Source organism: Triticum dicoccoides, chromosome 2B, assembly GCF_002162155.2.
Source record: "Triticum dicoccoides isolate Atlit2015 ecotype Zavitan chromosome 2B, WEW_v2.0, whole genome shotgun sequence".
Lineage (NCBI taxonomy): Eukaryota > Viridiplantae > Streptophyta > Magnoliopsida > Poales > Poaceae > Triticum > Triticum dicoccoides.
Window position 1 is genome coordinate 15802054 of NC_041383.1, and position 18608 is coordinate 15820661.

At 47.0% G+C, this 18608-nt stretch overlaps 1 protein-coding gene, 1 long non-coding RNA gene and 1 pseudogene across 2 annotated transcripts; 2 read left to right on the plus strand and 1 right to left on the minus strand.

Annotated features, from left to right (window-relative positions):
- Positions 1-1850: 1850 nt before the first annotated feature.
- Positions 1851-9578, plus strand: LOC119366846 (annotated as a pseudogene).
- A 173-nt stretch (positions 9579-9751) lies between these two features.
- Positions 9752-11799, plus strand: LOC119361777 (probable amidase At4g34880). Its single transcript, XM_037626924.1, has 2 exons — positions 9752-10562; positions 11459-11799. The coding sequence occupies exons 1-2, from the start codon at positions 9841-9843 to the stop codon at positions 11463-11465; spliced, it is 729 nt and encodes a 242-aa protein (XP_037482821.1). The 5' UTR covers positions 9752-9840; the 3' UTR covers positions 11466-11799.
- A 6043-nt stretch (positions 11800-17842) lies between these two features.
- On the minus strand, positions 17843-18598 carry LOC119361778. The gene is made up of 3 exons (XR_005172962.1): positions 18263-18598; positions 18114-18172; positions 17843-18025 (listed from the first exon to the last, which is right to left on the minus strand). It is a non-coding gene; the product is annotated as an uncharacterized LOC119361778 (long non-coding RNA).
- Between the last annotated feature and the right edge of the window lie 10 nt (positions 18599-18608).

The window sequence follows — 18608 nt, forward strand, 5'->3', positions numbered from 1 at the left end:
TAATAAGGCGCAGACACGTTAGCCCGTTACCGGTTGGATCCCAACGAGTTCTGACCGGAGCGGTTCCTGTCCGGCAAAGAGGGGGAGGGCGTCGGCCCTTTGCCAGGACCCAAGCAGATCAGGATGATGCCATCTGGCGCGGGGCATAGGTTCTGCCTGGGCGTGGGCATGACGATGGTGAACATGAAGTGCTTCTTGGCAGTTGGCACGAGTTCGAGTGGGCACCGCCGACAGGCACTGCCGCTGTTGACCTCACGGAGCTGGATTCACTCAAGGTGCTGAAGAAGCCTCATTCCACGCGTGTCACACGACGCACCAAATCCATCTAAAGATCTCGTAAAAATCTGCATGATCTGTGTAGAATAAAATTGTTGTGTTTCTACCGTTGTTGTAGCCAAGAGTAGGGGTGGATTAATGAGCTGCTCAGCTCGTTAAGCACGTACTCGTTAAACTTGTTAAGCTTAACAAGTAGGAAACCCTGCTCGGCTTTGTTCATTTGAAACTCGTTAAGATCGTGAATGCTCGCGAACATACTACAATGTGCTACGGTCTACAGGGTAAGAATGTACATGATTTTTACCAAGAGATGGTGACTACATGAGGAGGTGCACTAATTTCCTATCTTCTGTGAACTAGGTTGGATCGATTTGATTGGATAGATCGATTTAGATGCTACAAAAATGTTTATCTTATTCCTTAAGATCGTTAAACTTACTGAGATGAAATGAGTGGTTGGCTCTGTTAATTATGAAGCGAGCTACAAGCTTAGCGAGACAAACTATCGAGCATTCTTTAAGCTACGAGTTTTGGTCCAGCCCTAGCCGAGACCTATACTGCAGAAAGCTTCTCCTTCCACTCTTTTATGTCGGTTTCTCTCGTCTTCGTCAGGGAACCCAGATCTATAGAAAATGCACTCTTGTTTCCCTTAATGTTCTGGTCTTGTGTCACATTTCGAGGTAGGAGATGGTGCCTCGGGCTTCTACCCCGCCCTGGTGTGATATGACATGGTTGACACCGAGAAGTCTATGTGGTTTTGGTCCCACAAATCATCGGCTTCCGGTCGGGTGTGGTGTCAAGTTTGGTGTGGTCATTAGAGCATCTCCAATAGATGATCTAGATGCAAAAATAACTAACGAGACCCAGAAAACCACCTCCAAAAGATGATGTAGATATACGACACTTCTGATACGATTTTTGTACAACATTTTTGATCAGACCATCCATGAATAAATAAAAGCGCAGCAGGACCATTAGATTAACTATCGTACATAAACCATACCTAAATATCGTATGTGGAGTAGTTTTGTAATAATTGTTGAACCATTATACACATAGGGCACTTCTGATATGATTTTTGTATGACACTTCCGATCACATCATCCACGAAAGCGCGGCAGGACCATTAGAATGACGTAGATCATTCCATAAATTTTTTGACCATTTGAATGGACTATAGACATTCTTTTTTTCGAAAAGGAGGATTACCCCCTGCCTCTCTGACATCAAGTGACGCACATATCCATTTATTAAGATGGATAAAGTACCAAACTGCCAAAAACATCTCAAGTAGGCAAACAAAGACCAGATAAAAAACAAATAGCCACAACGGGCAAAAATAGGACATATATAATGTGTAAATAAACACCTATTTATATTGCACCACCATGCCGGTTGTACGTCGCCCGTGACGTTCTCGGAAGGAAACTTGTGTTCACCAGCTGCATTCGTATTTTCCACCAACAGCCCGTGTGCTTGCTTGCTTAATTGTATATATGATTTGCCAATTGGAGTCCATCGCACGGTACAAAGTGAGAGCTCAAAGGGAAAGGAGAAATCGAAGGACGTACAGAATATTAGTTGAGTGAGCAGCTAGCTTCAGCTGAGCTGAGCACACTTGAGCCCGCACATTGACTTCACATTTCTTTGCCCTCCAGGATGCCTCGGCCGCTCCTGGCAGTCGCCGTCGCCGCCCTCGTGCTCGCGCTCGCCGGTGCTCATGGCTTCCGGATCGAGGAGGCGAGCGTGGACAGCATCCAGCTCGGCTTCAACAACGGGAGCCTCACCTCGGTGGACCTCGTCCGGTTCTACCTGGACCGGATCAGCCGCCTCAACCGGCTGCTGCACGCCGTCATCGAGGTCAACCCGGACGCGCTCCCGCAGGCGGCCCGCGCCGACGCGGAGCGCTGCTCCGGCCGCCACCGTCGAGCCATCGGCGCGCTGCACGGCGTGCCCGTCCTGCTCAAGGACAACATCGCCACGCGCGACGCGCTCAACACCACGGCTGGGTCATTCGCGCTTCTCGGCTCCGTGGTGAGGCGGGACGCCGGCGTGGTGCGCAGGCTGCGGCGCGCCGGCGCCGTGGTGCTGGGCAAGCCGGCAGGGCGAACATGGACGAGTGGGCCAACTTCCGCAGCTTCTCCGGTGGCGGCTGGAGCGCCCGCGGCGGCCGGGGCAGGGTAACTAAGCACACCTGAGCGCTCTTCTCATTTGACTCCATCCTTCTAGTAATTAATGCTCCCTTCGTTTAGAACCCCTACGTGCTGTCGGCGACGCCGTGTGGGTCAAGCACGGGGTCGGCGATCGCGGCAGCGACGAGCATGGCGGCGTTGACGCTGGGGACGGAGACGGACGGCTCGATACTCTGCCCGGCGTCGCTGAACTCGGTGGTGGGGATCAAGCCCACGGTGGGGTTGACCAGCCGGGCTGGGGTTATTCCCATCACACTACGCCAAGATACCGTCGGGTTAGTGTGATTAAAATATATTGTTCAACAATCGTTGGGTTGAAATAGTATCATACCTTGTGGATCGTATCAAAGCCTTGTGATCTTTTATTCCACCGATTTCATATTGCCAATATAATATACCGTACTTTTTTTTTAAAAAGAGGGATTCCCCGGCCTCTGCATCAGAACGATGCATACGGCCATCTTATTATCAAAATAAAGTAGTACCAACATGGTTCCAAAGGTCTCCTAAAATCATAGAAAAGCACATAAAGCTCACACAGAGCCAAAAAAAGCTAGAAACATCAACTAGCCAATAAAAGATGCCACAACCGGCTGGCTAAAACTAGATAGGGATACTAAATGCCTATCCTATTACATGACCGACATCCAAACCGGTTGAAGATATCTCGAGCTACCATCTCCCAGCGGAAAGACCCAGTAACCAAATGCCCCCTGGCCTCCGTCTGGGTGAGTAGCGACCACGAACGGATCAGTGCCGTAGTTCGGAATAAGACCTGCAAAAAATGTATACATGCTATTCTGTTAAAGACCAAATCGTTTCTGCAATTTCAGATAGTCCACAGCAAAGCACAAACTCCAACCCGAATATGTCTCGCTAAGTCAGGCTCAATCTCATTAAGCCATGTCCCAAATAACTCATTAACAGAATTCGGGGGATTGATATTAAAAGCAATGTGGACCGTCTGCCAAAGTACCTTGGCCAGCGGGCAATCAAAAACGAGGTGTTTGATAGTCTCATCCCGATCGCAGAAACTACACCTAGTAGGTCTTGTCCAATTACGCTTTATCAAGTTGTCCTTAGTTAAAATAACTTGTTTATGGACAAACCACATAAACACTTTTATTTTCAAAGGAACTTTGACATCCCAAACATACTTGGACGTAGGAATGGAGTTCGAATTAATAACATCAATATACATTGATTTAACCGTGAATGCTCCAGACTTAGTCAACTTCCAGCGTAATTCATCGGGTTGTTGAGAAAGCTGGACTTCCATCAGTCTCCTAACTAGACGGAGCCATTCTTCCCGACGATTGCCCGCTAGCGCTCGTCGGAACTGGATATTAAGGGGGTAGATTGAAAGACCGATGCAACGGACACCTCACGTTGTTGAACAATGCGGTACAGAGAAGGGTATTGGATGGCCAAGGGTGTGTCACCGAGCCAAGTATCCTCCCAGAAACGTGTACTCGTGTTGTTTCCGATAACAAACTTTGTCCTATTAAACAATGCCTGCTTGACCTTCATGAGACCTTTCCAGAAGGGCGAGTCGGTCGGCCGTACTGTAACCTGAGACAAAGTTTTTGTCTGGAGGTACTTGCCGCGAAGGATTTGAGCCCACATAGCATCATTCTCCGAAGAGAGTTTCCACAGCCACTTGCTAAGAAGGCATTTATTCTTAATTTTGAGATTCTCAATACCTAGACCCCCTTGGTCTTTCGGTCTACAGATGATATCCCATTTAGCAAGCTGATATTTTCTTTTAAGCTCATCACCCTGCCAAAAGAAACGCGATCGATAGAAGTCCAGTCTCTTCCTAACACCAACTGGTACCTCAAAGAACGATAGAAGAAACATTGGCATACTCATGAGCACCGAATTAATTAGGATTAATCGGCCTCCGTATGACATGAGCTTGCCCTTCCAGCAGCTCATTTTCCTCTCAAATCGGTCCTCGATGCACTTCCATTCTCTGTTTGTCAGCCTACGATGGTGGATAGGAATCCCCAAGTAAGAGACGGGTAGCTCTCCCAACTCACATCCAAACAATTGCCTATAAGCATCCTGTTCATCTTTGACCCTGCCAAAACAGAACAGCTCACTCTTATGAAAGTTGATCTTTAACCCGGTCAATTGTTCGAATAGGCATAACACAAGCTTCATATTTCTCGCCTTGGCCAAGTCATGATCCATAAAGATGATTGTATCATCAGCGTACTGAAGGATAGAGACACCTCCATCAATAAGATGAGGTACCAATCCACCTACTTGACCATTTTCCTTAGCCCTTCCTATCAAAATTGCTAACATATCCACCATAATGTTAAACAAGATAGGTGACATCGGATCTCCTTGTCTTAGGCCTTTATGTGTCTGGAAATAGTGACCTATGTCATCATTAACTCTAATTCCCACACTACCTTTTTGCGTAAATGATTCACTCCTGTCGGTGCCAGGCTTCATCAAAACCTTTCATACGCAATGACTGTTGGAGAAATGGCCATTTGACCTTATCATACGCTTTCTCGAAATCCACCTTAAAAATCACTCCATCTAATTTTTTGGAATGGATTTCATGGAGCGTTTCATGCAGGACTACCACCCCTTCAAGGATATTTCTGTCCGGCATGAAAGCGGTTTGGGACTGTTGCACCACAGAATGCACAATCTGTGTGAGTCTGTTAGTCCCGACCTTGTTGAAAATTTTGAAACTAACATTGAGGAGACAGATCGGTCTGAATTGCTCAATTCTCACCGCATTCGTCTTCTTAGGAAGCAGTGTGATAGTCCCAAAATTCAAGTGGAATAATTGAAGCTGTCCAGAGAACAGATCATGGAACATAGGTAATAAATCCCCCTTAATAATGTGCCAGCACTTTTTATAGAACTCTGCCGGGAATCCATCCGGTCCGGGAGCCTTATTATTTTTCATCTGTGCAATAGCATCAAACACCTCCTTCTCCGAGAACGGGGCAACCCGAATCTCATTATCGGCAGCCGATAGCTGAGGTACATCCTCAGTTCTGGACTCATCAAGGGACACACTATTATCCTCTGGAGGTCCAAATAACTGCTTATAATAGTCGGTAATATATGTTTTTAGGTTATCCTGACCTAAAATAGTGCCCTCGTCTTGCTCAAGCTGAAAGATACGCTTCTTTCTGTGTTTGCCATTAGCTATCAAATGGAAGAACTGAGTATTCGCGTCCCCCTGGACCACTTTGCGGACTTTAGCACGCAAAAGCCCACTTCAGTTCTTCTTCGCGGAGTAGTTCTTTTAACCTCTTCTCCGCCTCATTTTTAACCTGAAGCTCTGCTGGTGATAAAATATTGGATTCGGCCTGTATGTCCAGGTCCTGTATAAGAGTAAGGAGTCTATCCTTTTCAATCTTATACTCACCACTGAGGTGCTTAGCCCAACCCCGTAAGAAGCTTCTCAAATGCCTAATCTTATTCTGCCAACGCTCAATAGCAGTTTTGCCTCCTACACCTTTAACCCATTCCCTGGCAATCAAGTCCAAGAACCCCTCACGTTCAAACCATGACATCTCGAAGGAGAAGGTGTTCTTGTTACCCACGTGGTTCGGCTCCCCTGAGTCCACGAACAATGGGGTATGATCAGATATTCCCCTCGAAAGAGCTTGCACCGTAACCAGAGGGAACTTTTGTTCCCACTCCACGCTCGCAAGAACTCGATCAAGTTTTTCATAGGTTGGGTTTGGCAGAGCATTAGCCCATGTAAACTTTCGACCAGAAAGCTCTATCTCTCTCAGATCCAAGCTTTCAATAATGGTGTTGAACATGAAGGACCATCTGCCATCAAAGTTATCATTGTTCTTCTCCTCTCTCCTCCTGATGATATTGAAATCACCTCCAACTAAAATTGGCAGCTGTTCTGACCCACAGATTCGAACAAGGTCCGCCAGAAACTTCGCTTTAAGCTCGGGCTGTGCGGCACCATATACCGCCACCAAAGCCCAGTTAAAACCATCTATCCTGGACCTAACTCGAAACTTCACTGCGAAGTCGCCCATCACTACACTTGGGACTTCAAGCGAATCGCATCTCACACCTAGTAAGATACCACCCGATCTTCCTCGTGGAGGGAGGCAATGCCAATCAAAATCAATACCACCCACAAGAGAGGAGAGAAACTGTGGTGCGAAGTTATCTCTACCCGTCTCTGATAGAGCAACAAAATCTAACTTCTGCTCTAAAGCTGCCTCAGCCAGGAATCTTCTTTTAGCCAAGTCCTTCAGACCTCTGCTATTCCAAAAAATTCCTCTCATAGTTCATCATGGAATTTTTTGGTGGTTCGAATCCTAGCACTCCTACGAACTGCGGAATCGGGATAGATCTTCCGTTTCCACTTACGCTTAGGTTTACTAAGCTCAGTCACCCGGTCCTCATGACCGGGTTCACAAATATTACTAGCATCATTCTCTAGGGGTAAATCATCTTCCTCAGCGTCATGATTGGGGGGTGCTAGATCCACACACAGATTATCAAGCACTCTAACCCCTAACGCATCAATCTCATCATCATTCATTGGTTTAACTGCTGCAAGATTACGAATAGTCTCTAAAGCACGTTCCGCCTCCAAATCTAATATATCATTCACCGAATTGGTAATCTCACTATCCGTAGCACCTAGTGAAACTCCTAATTGGTTTGCATTATTTATAATGTCCTTATAAGAAAAATGCAATAAGGAATTAGATAAGTTGACGGACATACCAGAAGATAAAGCAGCCTCCTGAAGCTTGGCCGCCCTCATAGCGCACCGCTGCTGCATATCGTCCACCTCAGGGATGTCGAGGATGCGAGCACTCATCCGTCTCCCCTCGGAGATAGGGTTCGGGATCCCACCAAACGCGACCACCTCCTCCCTAGTAAAACCTGGCACCGAAACCCTGAAAGGTGGTGCCGAAGTTACCAGAGAGGGCGTCTGCGGGCTCCCGATCCCCTTAGACGGGTGCCCCACACCAGGTAGTGGGGAAGAGGGGATAACGGGGGCCTCCTGCCCGCACCCTCCTCCCACCACAGCCGCCGGCTCAGACGACAGAGCCATCGGCGAGGTGGTCCTCCTGACCATCGGTGTAGAGGGAGGAGACAGGGCCTCCTGCCCCGGCGTCCCCCTACTAGTTGCTCTTTTATTCGTGCAAATGATTGTCATCTCTCTTTATTTTGATTTCCCCGCATATTCACTTTATTATTCTTGATCATCATAAAGCAGTGTATATGTTGGTATACATCACAAGCAAACCTAAACACCGATATTTTGTTTTTTTATAAGGGACATGTTGTTTTCTATCGACATATTACCCTTAAATGATTTCTTGCTTTAGATTTTTTTTTTCTTATTCCTGTATATACAACATTCTTTTGCTTTATTTTTACGATACGCAGCTCAAACTCATGGCCGTTGTTTTATTTGCACTGATTTGTCAAAGAAATTTACGCCATGTTAAACAAATGGAATTGACATTTATCAACAACAGGCCGATTTGCCGCACGGTGGCTGATGCAGTCCACGTGCTGGACGCCATCGTCGGCTATGATGCCCGGGACGCTACTCCAACGATGGAAGCTTCCAAGTACATCCCTCATGGTGGATACATGCAGTTCTTGAAAAAAGGTGGCCTTAGTGGGAAGAGGATCGGTGTTCCTAGTGGCTTCTTCAACTTCCCAAATGGGACTGTGCAACAGATGGCCTACGCGCAACACCTCAACACAATGAGGTACTTCCTCTGTCTGGGTTTATAAGGCTATTTATCTTATGTCTGTCTAACTTATTGAAAAAAAATCAGTACTTACAGTATTACATCGATTTGACTAGATCTATCATGATTTATATTTCCATATTGTATTTGCATGAAATCATATATGCATTTTTTTAAAAAGGGCACCCTTAAATAATTGCGAGCGATGACTTGATAAATGAGTCTTGTGACCCCATATGAATAAAGTACAAACTATCTAATTTTATTATGTTTATATTTTTCAAGGAAGTGAAATACTTTGGCCTCTTCATTGTGAGAGGCACAATGCCCCTAGTTATTGGTTAGTTTGTTTCGGGGAAATAAAAACATGTACCATCTAGGTGTCATATCACATCAACTTGTATATTTTTTTGTTTGTTTGAAGGAAACAAGGAGCAGTTGTGATTGAGAACCTTGACATAGAGCATTTAAGTGTCCTATTGGATTCCCAAAACAATGGCCAACAGATCGCATTACCAGCAGAGTTCAAGTTAAGCCTCAACTCCTATCTGTCAAACTTATTATATTCCCCAGTTCGGTCGCTTGCAGAGATCATAGCTTTCAACAGTGCACATCCTGTTGAGGTCAGCTCGATTTAGAGTTAATTATTATTCTTCATGTATTTGTTTCTCATTATGATGCATATTTCCTTTGCAGTTACAAAACAAGTGCAACTTAACTTGCGATAATTCCATGCGTTGTAGGAAAACATGAAGGAAAATGGTCAAACCGTATTCCTGGTGGCTGAGAACACAACGGGCATCGGTGCCTCGGAGCGAGAGGCGATCAGTCAGTTAAACAAGCTGTCCGCCAATGGGTTGAAGAAGTTGATGAGGGAGCACGAGCTAGACGCCATCGTGACACCTAATAATGCAGTATCCTCAGTGCTCGCCATTGATAGCATGCCGGCCATCACCGTGCCGGCTGGGTACGGCAAGCTGGGGGTGCCGTTTGGTCTCTGCTTTGGCGGGTTGAGAGGGTACGAGCCGAGGCTGATCGAGATGGCGTATGCCTTCGAGCTGGCTACCATGGTCAGAAAGACGCCCACGTTCTTGCCATAGAACTGACAATGCGGAGAGGTCGTGTTGGGACTTGTTTATTTTCGTGTCACGGTGTTTATGCACGTCTATGGTGTAAATCATTTTGGCACTTCGTTATTACTGTTGGATGGACCGTCTTCATCTTTGTATTTGCCTTCCGCCTTCATCAAAAGCACAAGAAGAGGATGAGCACACCAAAAGCCCAGACCAAGTGATACTACCAGCCCCAATTTTCATAGGATTCCGGCGCTTATGTTATGGAGGATCTTTTGAAACAATGATGCAGCATATGAATGAAAGGTGCTAAAAAGACAAAAAGAACTGAGTGGATCCAACAGAGTCGTGGAGCACGCGCAGCTGGCGGCCCCAGTTTTCATAGGATTCCCGCCGCTCATGAAGCATCTTTCCAAACGATGATGCAGCATATGGAAAGCGCCAAACAGACAAAAAATGAGTGGATCACGTGCAGCTGGTCATACTTTACTAATTTAAAAGCAACGAGCACTAGCCATAGCCAGGCCACCAACCACACCGACACCGTCTAGTCCAGGGCTCAGCTAAGCAAGCATGGCTTGGCTGCGAGTGCAGGCTGTTGCCGTCGTCCTAGCTCTGCTAACGGCCGGCGGCGTCACGCACAGCTTCGAGTTCCATGAGGCCACCGTGGACGCCATCCAGCTCGGCTTCCGCAACGGCAGCCTCACCTCGGCCGCCCTCGCCCGGTTCTACCTGGACCAGATCCGCCGCCTCAACCCGCTGCTGCACGCCGTCATCGAGGTCAACCCGGATGCGCTCTGGCAGGGCGCACGCGCCGATGCCGAGCGCCGTCGCGGCATGGCCACGGGCGCGTTGCATGGGGTCCCCGTCCTGCTCAAGGACAACATCGCCACCCACGACGCTCTCAACACCACGGCCGGCTCGCTGGCGCTCCTCGGCTCCATGGTGAAGCGCGACGCCGGCGTGGCGGCTAGGCTGCGGCACGCTGGCGCCCTGGTGCTCGGCAAGGCCAGCCTCTCCGAGTGGGCCAACTTCCGCAATGTCAAAAACGGGTGGAGCACGCGCGGCGGCCAGACGCGCAACCCATACGTGTTGTCGTCCGACCCGTGCGGGTCGAGCTTCGGGTCGGGCGTGGCCGCGGCGGCGAACATGGCGGCCGTGACATTGGGCACCGAGACCGATGGCTCCATACTCTGCCCGTCATCGTTCAACTCCGTGGTCGGCATCAAGCCCACCGTCGGGCTCACCAGCCGCGCCGGAGTCGTCCCCATCACCCCTAGACAAGACAGTGTCGGGTACATCTCCGATTTATTCGTTTTGTCCCCATCACCGATCTTTGAAATTTAGGTAGCACAAAAATCTTGGACCTCACTCACTCAGTATAAAATTTCAATTAAATTTACTCAACTTAAATTTAGTTTGCATTTAATTTTAATTTGATCAGGTATTTTGAGATTTTGAAAAAAAACGCTGGAAATTTGAAATGTTCAGCATGCTATTTGCAATGTTGCAGACCGATGTGCCGAACGGGCCAATAGCTCCTGTGCGACGTTTTTGATGTGAATTTGCTTGAGTGCGACGTTGTTCGAGTGAATGGCTGTGATGCGACACACTTGAGCGTGTAAATAGCTCCAATGCGACATGGCTCTGTTTAACCGTGAAATGAAAAACACGAGGGTTAGCGATTTGAGTTATGACACGCGGGACCCACCAGTTACTCGCATGCGGGTGGGACCCACAACTTATCCACACAAGCATGCCCGTGCTCATCAGCGTGCCCCGACCCGAGCCAGCCCGCCCCCCTCCATTGCTTACCCTGCCCCTTTCCTTTCCCACCTTCTTCTTCCTCTTCTCCGGCAACGAAGCGCGCCGCCGGCGAGTGATGTCTAGCTCGACTTCAGCCACCTGCCAACCATGGACGCAGTATGGTCCACTGCCGTTGACAAGATGCCCCGATTGCCCACGCATGGAGCCTCTCAAGCGTTTGACTTGTGTGAGGGAAGAAAATGGCAACCGTGGGCGCGAGTTTGTGAAATGTTTGAGCAAGCCACAGCCGAGGCAGGTTAGATCTGTGTTCTTGACCAATTCTATGGTCTAATTTCTCCCGATTTCTTTCTTTTACCCTCGAATTAGGGCGGTGGATCTGGGTGGTGGATCTAGGATTCATGCGCCGCCGGCCCCCTGTTTTCAGGTTCTGAAGAAATATGGGCATTTTGAGTGGCTCGATGAATATGTTGAAAGGTTGAAATTGGAGGGATCAACCCCAACCCAAGAGCTCAATTTTGGGGGGCGGCTTGCCGTGGAACAAGCCCCCAATTTGGCGGACAGAGCCGATCCGATGATGCACAGTGCAGAACTGAAGTGTGAATTGAAGAAAATCGGCAAGCAACTAAAGCATCTGATCGATTTGAAGCAACAAGCAAATATGATGGCGGGAGCATTTTATGGTTGTGTCATTGCTATGGGTTTATTTTACTTGATGTTCATCAATCGCTAGAATTTGTTATAGTTTCAGTTAGTTAGTCAGCTAGTTTTAGGGGTGCCCAGTAGTTTGAGTTAGCCAGGGATCATTTGTTAGATGAACTTGAATTCGTGTGAAGCAAAACTTGCTTGAATTATTGTAATGATATTCTCAGGAGCCATATTCAGTGTTGATGCTCAGTTTCCTCTGTTTTTGTTCTTCAGTTAACAGAGTACACACCCAAATTCAGTTTCTAGTAAAAAAACAAAACTGGGCTGCCGAATAGATGTTGGGCCGTGAGAAAATGGACCCTGAGAAAATAACCATGCCCAAAATAGAGACCAGCCCACCCGCGTAGGGGCACCAGCCCACCCGCGTAGCGGCACCAGCCCACCTCTAACTTCGGCAAATAAAATGTTACTTATTTTTACTTTGGCCTTTTTCTTGCACTAAATTTTGTGATGGATCATTTTTTGATGCAATAAAACCAAATGTTAATTGTTTTTATGCATGTCTACGGTTCCATGAACTAAATGAGTTGCATGAAGTAAATTAGTTTGCATTTCCTAGTGGCATGTCCATAGTGGGTTTGCATGGGGCTCCTAGTTGCATGTCCATGGTTTGGCCAATATTTTGAAGATGGTGTGTGTGTGGTGAGATTGAGGTGTAGCAACCCGGGCTCGTAGCAACCCATAGCAATACACAAATAATAAGCAAGAACAACCCATAGCAATCTTCAAATAATAGCACGAAACACACAATATATATAGTAGCATAACTATTGCAACCCATAGTTCCACGATAACCTTACAACTCCATGATAGCCTTACAACTTAAAATACTAATACAACTTAAAAAAACTAATACGATAAGCTAGATAGATCGGGGGGCACCAAACGCGGGTTCTTCTTCGGGCTCTTCTTCTCCTTCTCCCGGGGAACAACGCCACCTCGCTCCTCCGGGCGCCGTCCTTCATTCCTCCCCGTTGTTGATGGGGTACGGGAGCGTGTGCATAACGCCGTTGTTGGGGAAGATGCTCTGGAAGTCGGTGAAGATATTGTAGGTGGTGAAAGCTATGAACTCACAACCAACCCAATACGCTCGCCCGAGGAGATGGAAAGCATCGAAAGGGTTAGTGAACGTGGCGAGGAGCCCAACCACAACGCCGTTGTGGTTGACCTCCTCAACATGGTACATCCGAGGAGAGCCGCGGGGGAGGTGGCGGAAGCCGGCCGCAAGGAAGAACTCCGTTAACTCCCTTGTGCCCCTCCATCTCGAGATCGCCCAAACCCTAAGGGTTCTCTCTACATACACTCCGGCCGGGTAGAGCCTTTCCGGCACGGTTGGGGGGAAGCGGTAGGTGGGGGCGGTGTACTGCATGGTGGCGGGGTGGCTCGAGTGCTCGGTCGGGTTTGATGGAGAAGAATGAAGAAGAAGGGCAGAGGAGGCAGAGGATGGGGTATGATGGATGAGGAGGGAGAGGACGATAGTGCCCGGCTTAAATAGCCCAAGTGCGACGTCGTTTCACCCCGTCGAAACCCTAGAATTAATGGGCGGGCGGCGTTTGGTGGCGCCCCATGAAAGCATGTACACGAGCGTGGCCGTGGGAAACGGACTGCTACGCTTCTGTGCCACCGGTCGTGGGTCAAGGGGGACGGGCTCACGCACGCGTCTGTGCCGTCGTGGGTCAAGGGGACACGCCTTCCCCGGTTTCTCTGCGTGTGCCGCCCGTGCATGCATGCCGTTGCCCATTAATTTGCTCATCTTGCTAGGGCCTGGCTAGAGGGCAAGGTTCGGTCGATGGGAGACGTGACAATAATGTACGCCTTCTTTTGCCCATCTTGTAACGGGCAGCACGCCATTTGAACTGCATCGATACCCACATCGATATCATGCCAGTATTGCGTCGTCAAAGAGGAGCACGCCATGCACATCGTGCACACCACGCCATGCAGCGTTGGCTTTTTGGTTGTCTTCATCGGGCTGCTGCATTGTGGCCGGGTGCATGCTTTGATGCGACGCTGCATCGGTTCTAATGGTAGGCATGCGATAGGTTACTGCGTTGATAGGGGTGGCGGAGCAGGGCTACGTCGAGGCATGCATGCAACGCACGGGCGCAGTCCTGCGGGTGGGCATGCATGCTGCGGGTAGGCACGGGCACGCATGCAACGATGGAAAGGGCACTCCGTAGGCTTGGTCCATGCACCGCGTCAACTCTTGTCGTTGGACTCAAATGAACGGTCCTGATGCTCCAACGAGAGAGGCTGATCCAAACCCCACCGCGTCAACCAATCAGCGCGTCTCATGCGGATCGCTGCACACTGTAGCTAACCCTAGCGCCTGATCTCAACCGTCCATGCACAACGATCGACGACCAGGTAGTGTGCGGGGTTTTGAGGGGTTTTGAGAGAGGTTTTGAGGGGTTTTGAGAGGTTTTGACTGATTAGGGTTGAGCATAACTAATTCAAAAAAAATCAAAAAAATATAAAACTTGCGCACATAGTCTTATTATGTCGTATAGTAACGAGAAAAAAAATATAAATATGGTTTACATACATTTTTACGAAAAATCCTTCACAAAATTGTTATTCCTCAAACAATGTAGTATGGAGTTGAAGGGAGAGAGTAGTGGGCACCCGAGAGTAGGTGGAGTTTTGAAAATGAAAAGTGTGAAAACCTCACCAAAACTTCATTTTGGATTGACTAAGAAAGATCTGAACTTACTTTTCTCATTTTCATGTTTTAAACTTGTTTTATATATAATTTTCTATTAAACCTTGTTTTTTCAAAAAGAAAAGAAAAAATAGAAAATTAATTCAGTAAATAGTGAGACTTTAGATTTACACTATATAGGTAGAATAGATGTGTAGAAAAATTATTTGGCTGGTTTAGACAAGGTGCCAAAAAAACTTGCTTAAATATGAGGCCGTTTACCCTACCTTTGCAGGTCATTTGAAACACACTTCTTTTCATGACTATGAGTTCAACTTACCAAAAGGGCTCGGAATGATCAGCAAGCAAACATATTTCAGTTGAGGTACTTTAGATAGCACTAAAACATCAATAGCCCAAATTTAAATTTAAATTTGAATTTTATTTGGCTGGTTTAGACAAACAAGTTCGAATAGAAATATGGGGATACATAGTGACTACCAGTACGCACCAAGTTACAAATATTATTACATGTCCCAAATTTTCAAACTATTCTCTGTTCTACTTCTTCCTACCACGTCGTGTGCCCTTCTTCGCCTTAGCCCTTCTTATTTTTGGTTCTACTACACACACAAGTTCATTGATCATCTTGGTTTTCTTCACTGGTCTTTTCAACACCTCGCCAATACCCTCGTGATCAGTGTCTTCAGTCTCAATGTTGACAACAGTTTCAGTTTCTTTGGTGTGTACCTCAACATGGGTTTCTTCAGTCTGAACCTCGACACGCTCAGGTTCAGTTTCTTCAGTCTGAACCTCGACACGCTCAAATTCAGTTTCTTCGGTGTGCACCTCCACATCAGTTTCTTCAGTCTGAATGTTGACTGCAGCAGGATTTTCTTCAGTCTGCTCAGGCTCAGGCACACTTCTCTTCTTTCTACTGCCATTGACTCTTGCTTTTTTGGTTGGCCAACACTGTTCAACAACAAGGGGCTGACTTGCTCGCTTCCTCCTGTGCAGAAAATGTTATAGATATACTAATTGGAAAAAAGCACCAAATCAAAACACAGACAAATAAACAAGAACATACTTTGGCTTATCAGGAGTGTAACGGCATTTGATAGATCCCACTCTGTGCCCAAGTTCCTGGCACAACTTGCATCTATTTTTGTTACCTTTTTGGGCCCTTTTTGGCTTTTCATCTTTTTTTCCCTTCTTACTACTCCCACCTTTCTCAAACCATGCCTTGAATCTACTCTGTCTAGGCCTGCCAGCCTTTTTTTTCGTCAAGGGAGGACACATGGAAAATTCAATGTCCACTTCAGGCCACTGAGACTGATCTGTAAGTGCTGGAATTGGAGTAGCATATGCAGCTTTGAATCTTGCTACCGAATAATATTCATGCAGATATGGGTGCATGTTTATCTTCGGTTGGGATGCTAAGAAAAGAATGGCATGCTCACATGGTTTACCAGTGTGTTTCCACTCGAGGCAAGTGCAATCATGCAATTCAGTGTTAACAACATGTCTCCTTCCAGTTTTGTTATCTCTAACTTCAGCACCCCAAGGTGAAGATTTTTCAACAAACAAATGTGAAAGACTTCTGCTCCTATTGACCACCTGTTGTACCACTGCTGGAAGCTTATCACCTTGCAGACAATCACCTATCCTTCTTCTCAATTCCCACAACCGCATGAGCATGATCCTAATTTGGTCAACCATGTCATGCACAGGAAAATCTTTTAACTCCTTCACCTTATTGTTGAAACTCTCTGCCAAATTGTTGTTGATGTGGTCGCACTTGATGGCAGTGTTGAATGCTGACCTGTACCATAACAAAGAATGGTAGGTGTTCAGCCATGGACCAAACTCATCACATGCTGCCATTATCTTATCAAGATGATATTTGTGTGTCTGTCTAGTGTAAGATCTTGCTGCTGGCCACATGCGCCTAAATTCTTCTCCTCTAAATTTTTTGATCAAATTCATCCACAAATGACCGAAGCACTCCCTCTGCTCAGCATGTGGGAAAACATTTTTCACTGAATTTTCAAGCCCCTTACATGCATCTGTGTGTATAGCCAAAGGTGACACTGGCCCTAGGCATCTTTTCAACTGGATCATGAACCATGTCCATGAAGCCTCTGTTTCTGACTGAAACAAGCCAACAGCAATAGGAAACATCCAGTTGTGTCCATCTAGAGCATTGCATGCTGCCAACTGACCATTCCACTTGCCTGTCAAAAATGATGAGTCTATGCTCAAATATGGACGGCACCCTGCTTTGAAGCCATCTATGCAAGGCTTCAAAGCCATAAAAAACTTGGAGAATTGACTTCACCTTTGGCTGATACCTCTGTATCTATCTCCACAACACTACCAGGTGACCTCTTTTCCACCTCTGCTTTGAAGTTGTAAAGCATCCTAAATGTATTTGCCCAATCACCATATAAGTTTTTCATTGTCCTTTGTTTTGCCTTCCACACTGTGGTATATTTCAGTTTAATGGGGTACATCTTTTCCAAGTCTACTTTGAGTTTCTTGGCAGTAGTGTTTGGTGTTTTGGCTAAAATTAGGGTGATCTTTTCTGCAACCCAAAGTTGTGATGTCATGGTTGATACTCTCTGTGAACTTGTAATACAAGTATGTTGATTGGGGATTTGGTTAACCCTGACAGTACTTCCATCAGGTTGCAGTCTAGCAGATATGTACCACTTGCAAGGCTTGACACTACCATCAAATCCTCTGCACCTCGCATAAAACTTCTTTCTATCAGTCCAAACAGTCTTGGCATCAAACTCATGTTTCACTGCATAAGTCTTGAAACACATCCTAAACTCCTTCATGCTTGGGAAGAACTTGCCTACTTCAATGACAGGGTTTTCTTTGTCATACACATGCACCAGCTCATCATCATGTGCATCATCTACTTCATCTGCAGCTTGTTCCATCAATTGTCCATCTACATCTTCATCAACATTAGCAGGCAAACTAGATTCTCCCCTCTCCTGCTTATCTCTGTCATCGACTGGAATGCCAAAAAGTTTGGCCATCTCAATGTCAGGCATTGGTGCAATGACCAAATCAGTAGGCTCATCTAATTCAACTACATTCCAATCAACAGTTGCTGCAGTTTCAGTTTCAATTCCAGTCACCTGTCCCTCTTTGGCTATTACTGTAAGTTCAGTACACATGGGAATCAATGGACTCTGTGTAGCCCAATCATCATCTACCATCTGCGCAGCCAATTGTGATGGCACATATCCAACCTTCAAAAAAATATTCAGATCAACCAGCTCAGCAAAAAAATTAGCTCGTTTGCTTGTCCAGCCGTTTTGCCGATCGATTTCATCAACAATCTGTTCACCATCTTCCATTCTCACATACTCTCCTTTCCAATCATCAAACCGCAACAGTGATACTTCTTGCTCTGGACCCCAAACAACATTCTCCCTAATTTTTTCCACCCATTTCTTCACTGCCTTCTCTCCCATGTTCTGTAGAACTTGTGGATCAATCTCTGTAAACTCAACCTCCCATTTAACAATTGTGTCTCTCTCAATGTTCTGAATGCTACCATCAACTAATTTTGCCTTTGATGGAAAGAAATTGACCGTCAATTCGAAGGTCCGAGCGGCAGCATCCCCTCTGTCAGTGGCGGACAGTGTGAGCCCGTGAGAAAGAGCAGACTAGGCCCTAATTGCATGCAAAATTGGATCAGAGAGAGGAGCATTACCTATTCGAAGTTGAATCTGGGGGCTCCATCTCAGTATGCCCACGGGCTCCCCTCACAACCTATCGATTCAACAAGCGAAAACAGAGGAAACGAGCTGAGATCTACGGGGCCGAGAGAGGAACGGGAGGGGGACTAGGGTTTTCACTCACCATTTTTTGAGGACGAAGGCTCCGCCGCCGTTGAGAACGAGGGCTCCGCCGCCGCCTTTGAGAACGCAAGATCCGCCGCCACCGGAGAAGAAGGGGGGAGGGGGCAGAGTGGCGGGTCCGGCACGGTCGGGCGGCAGGGCACGGTCAGCTGTTTTGAGGAGCAATTAAGTTGGACCCACATGTCCTAACATAAACGGGCTTGGTTGACGACCAATTTAACCATATTTAACACCCCATGTGGCCCTGGGCTATTTACCTGCTTAAATGTGTCGCACCACAGCCATTCGCTCGAACAACATCGCACTCAAGCAAATTCACATCAAACACGTCGCACAGGAGCTATATA

Excerpts from the sequence above, each read along its gene's own strand:
- LOC119361777 (XM_037626924.1), top strand. The coding sequence starts at position 9,841 with ATGGCTTGGCTGCGAGTGCAGGCTGTTGCCGTCGTCCTAGCTCTGCTA.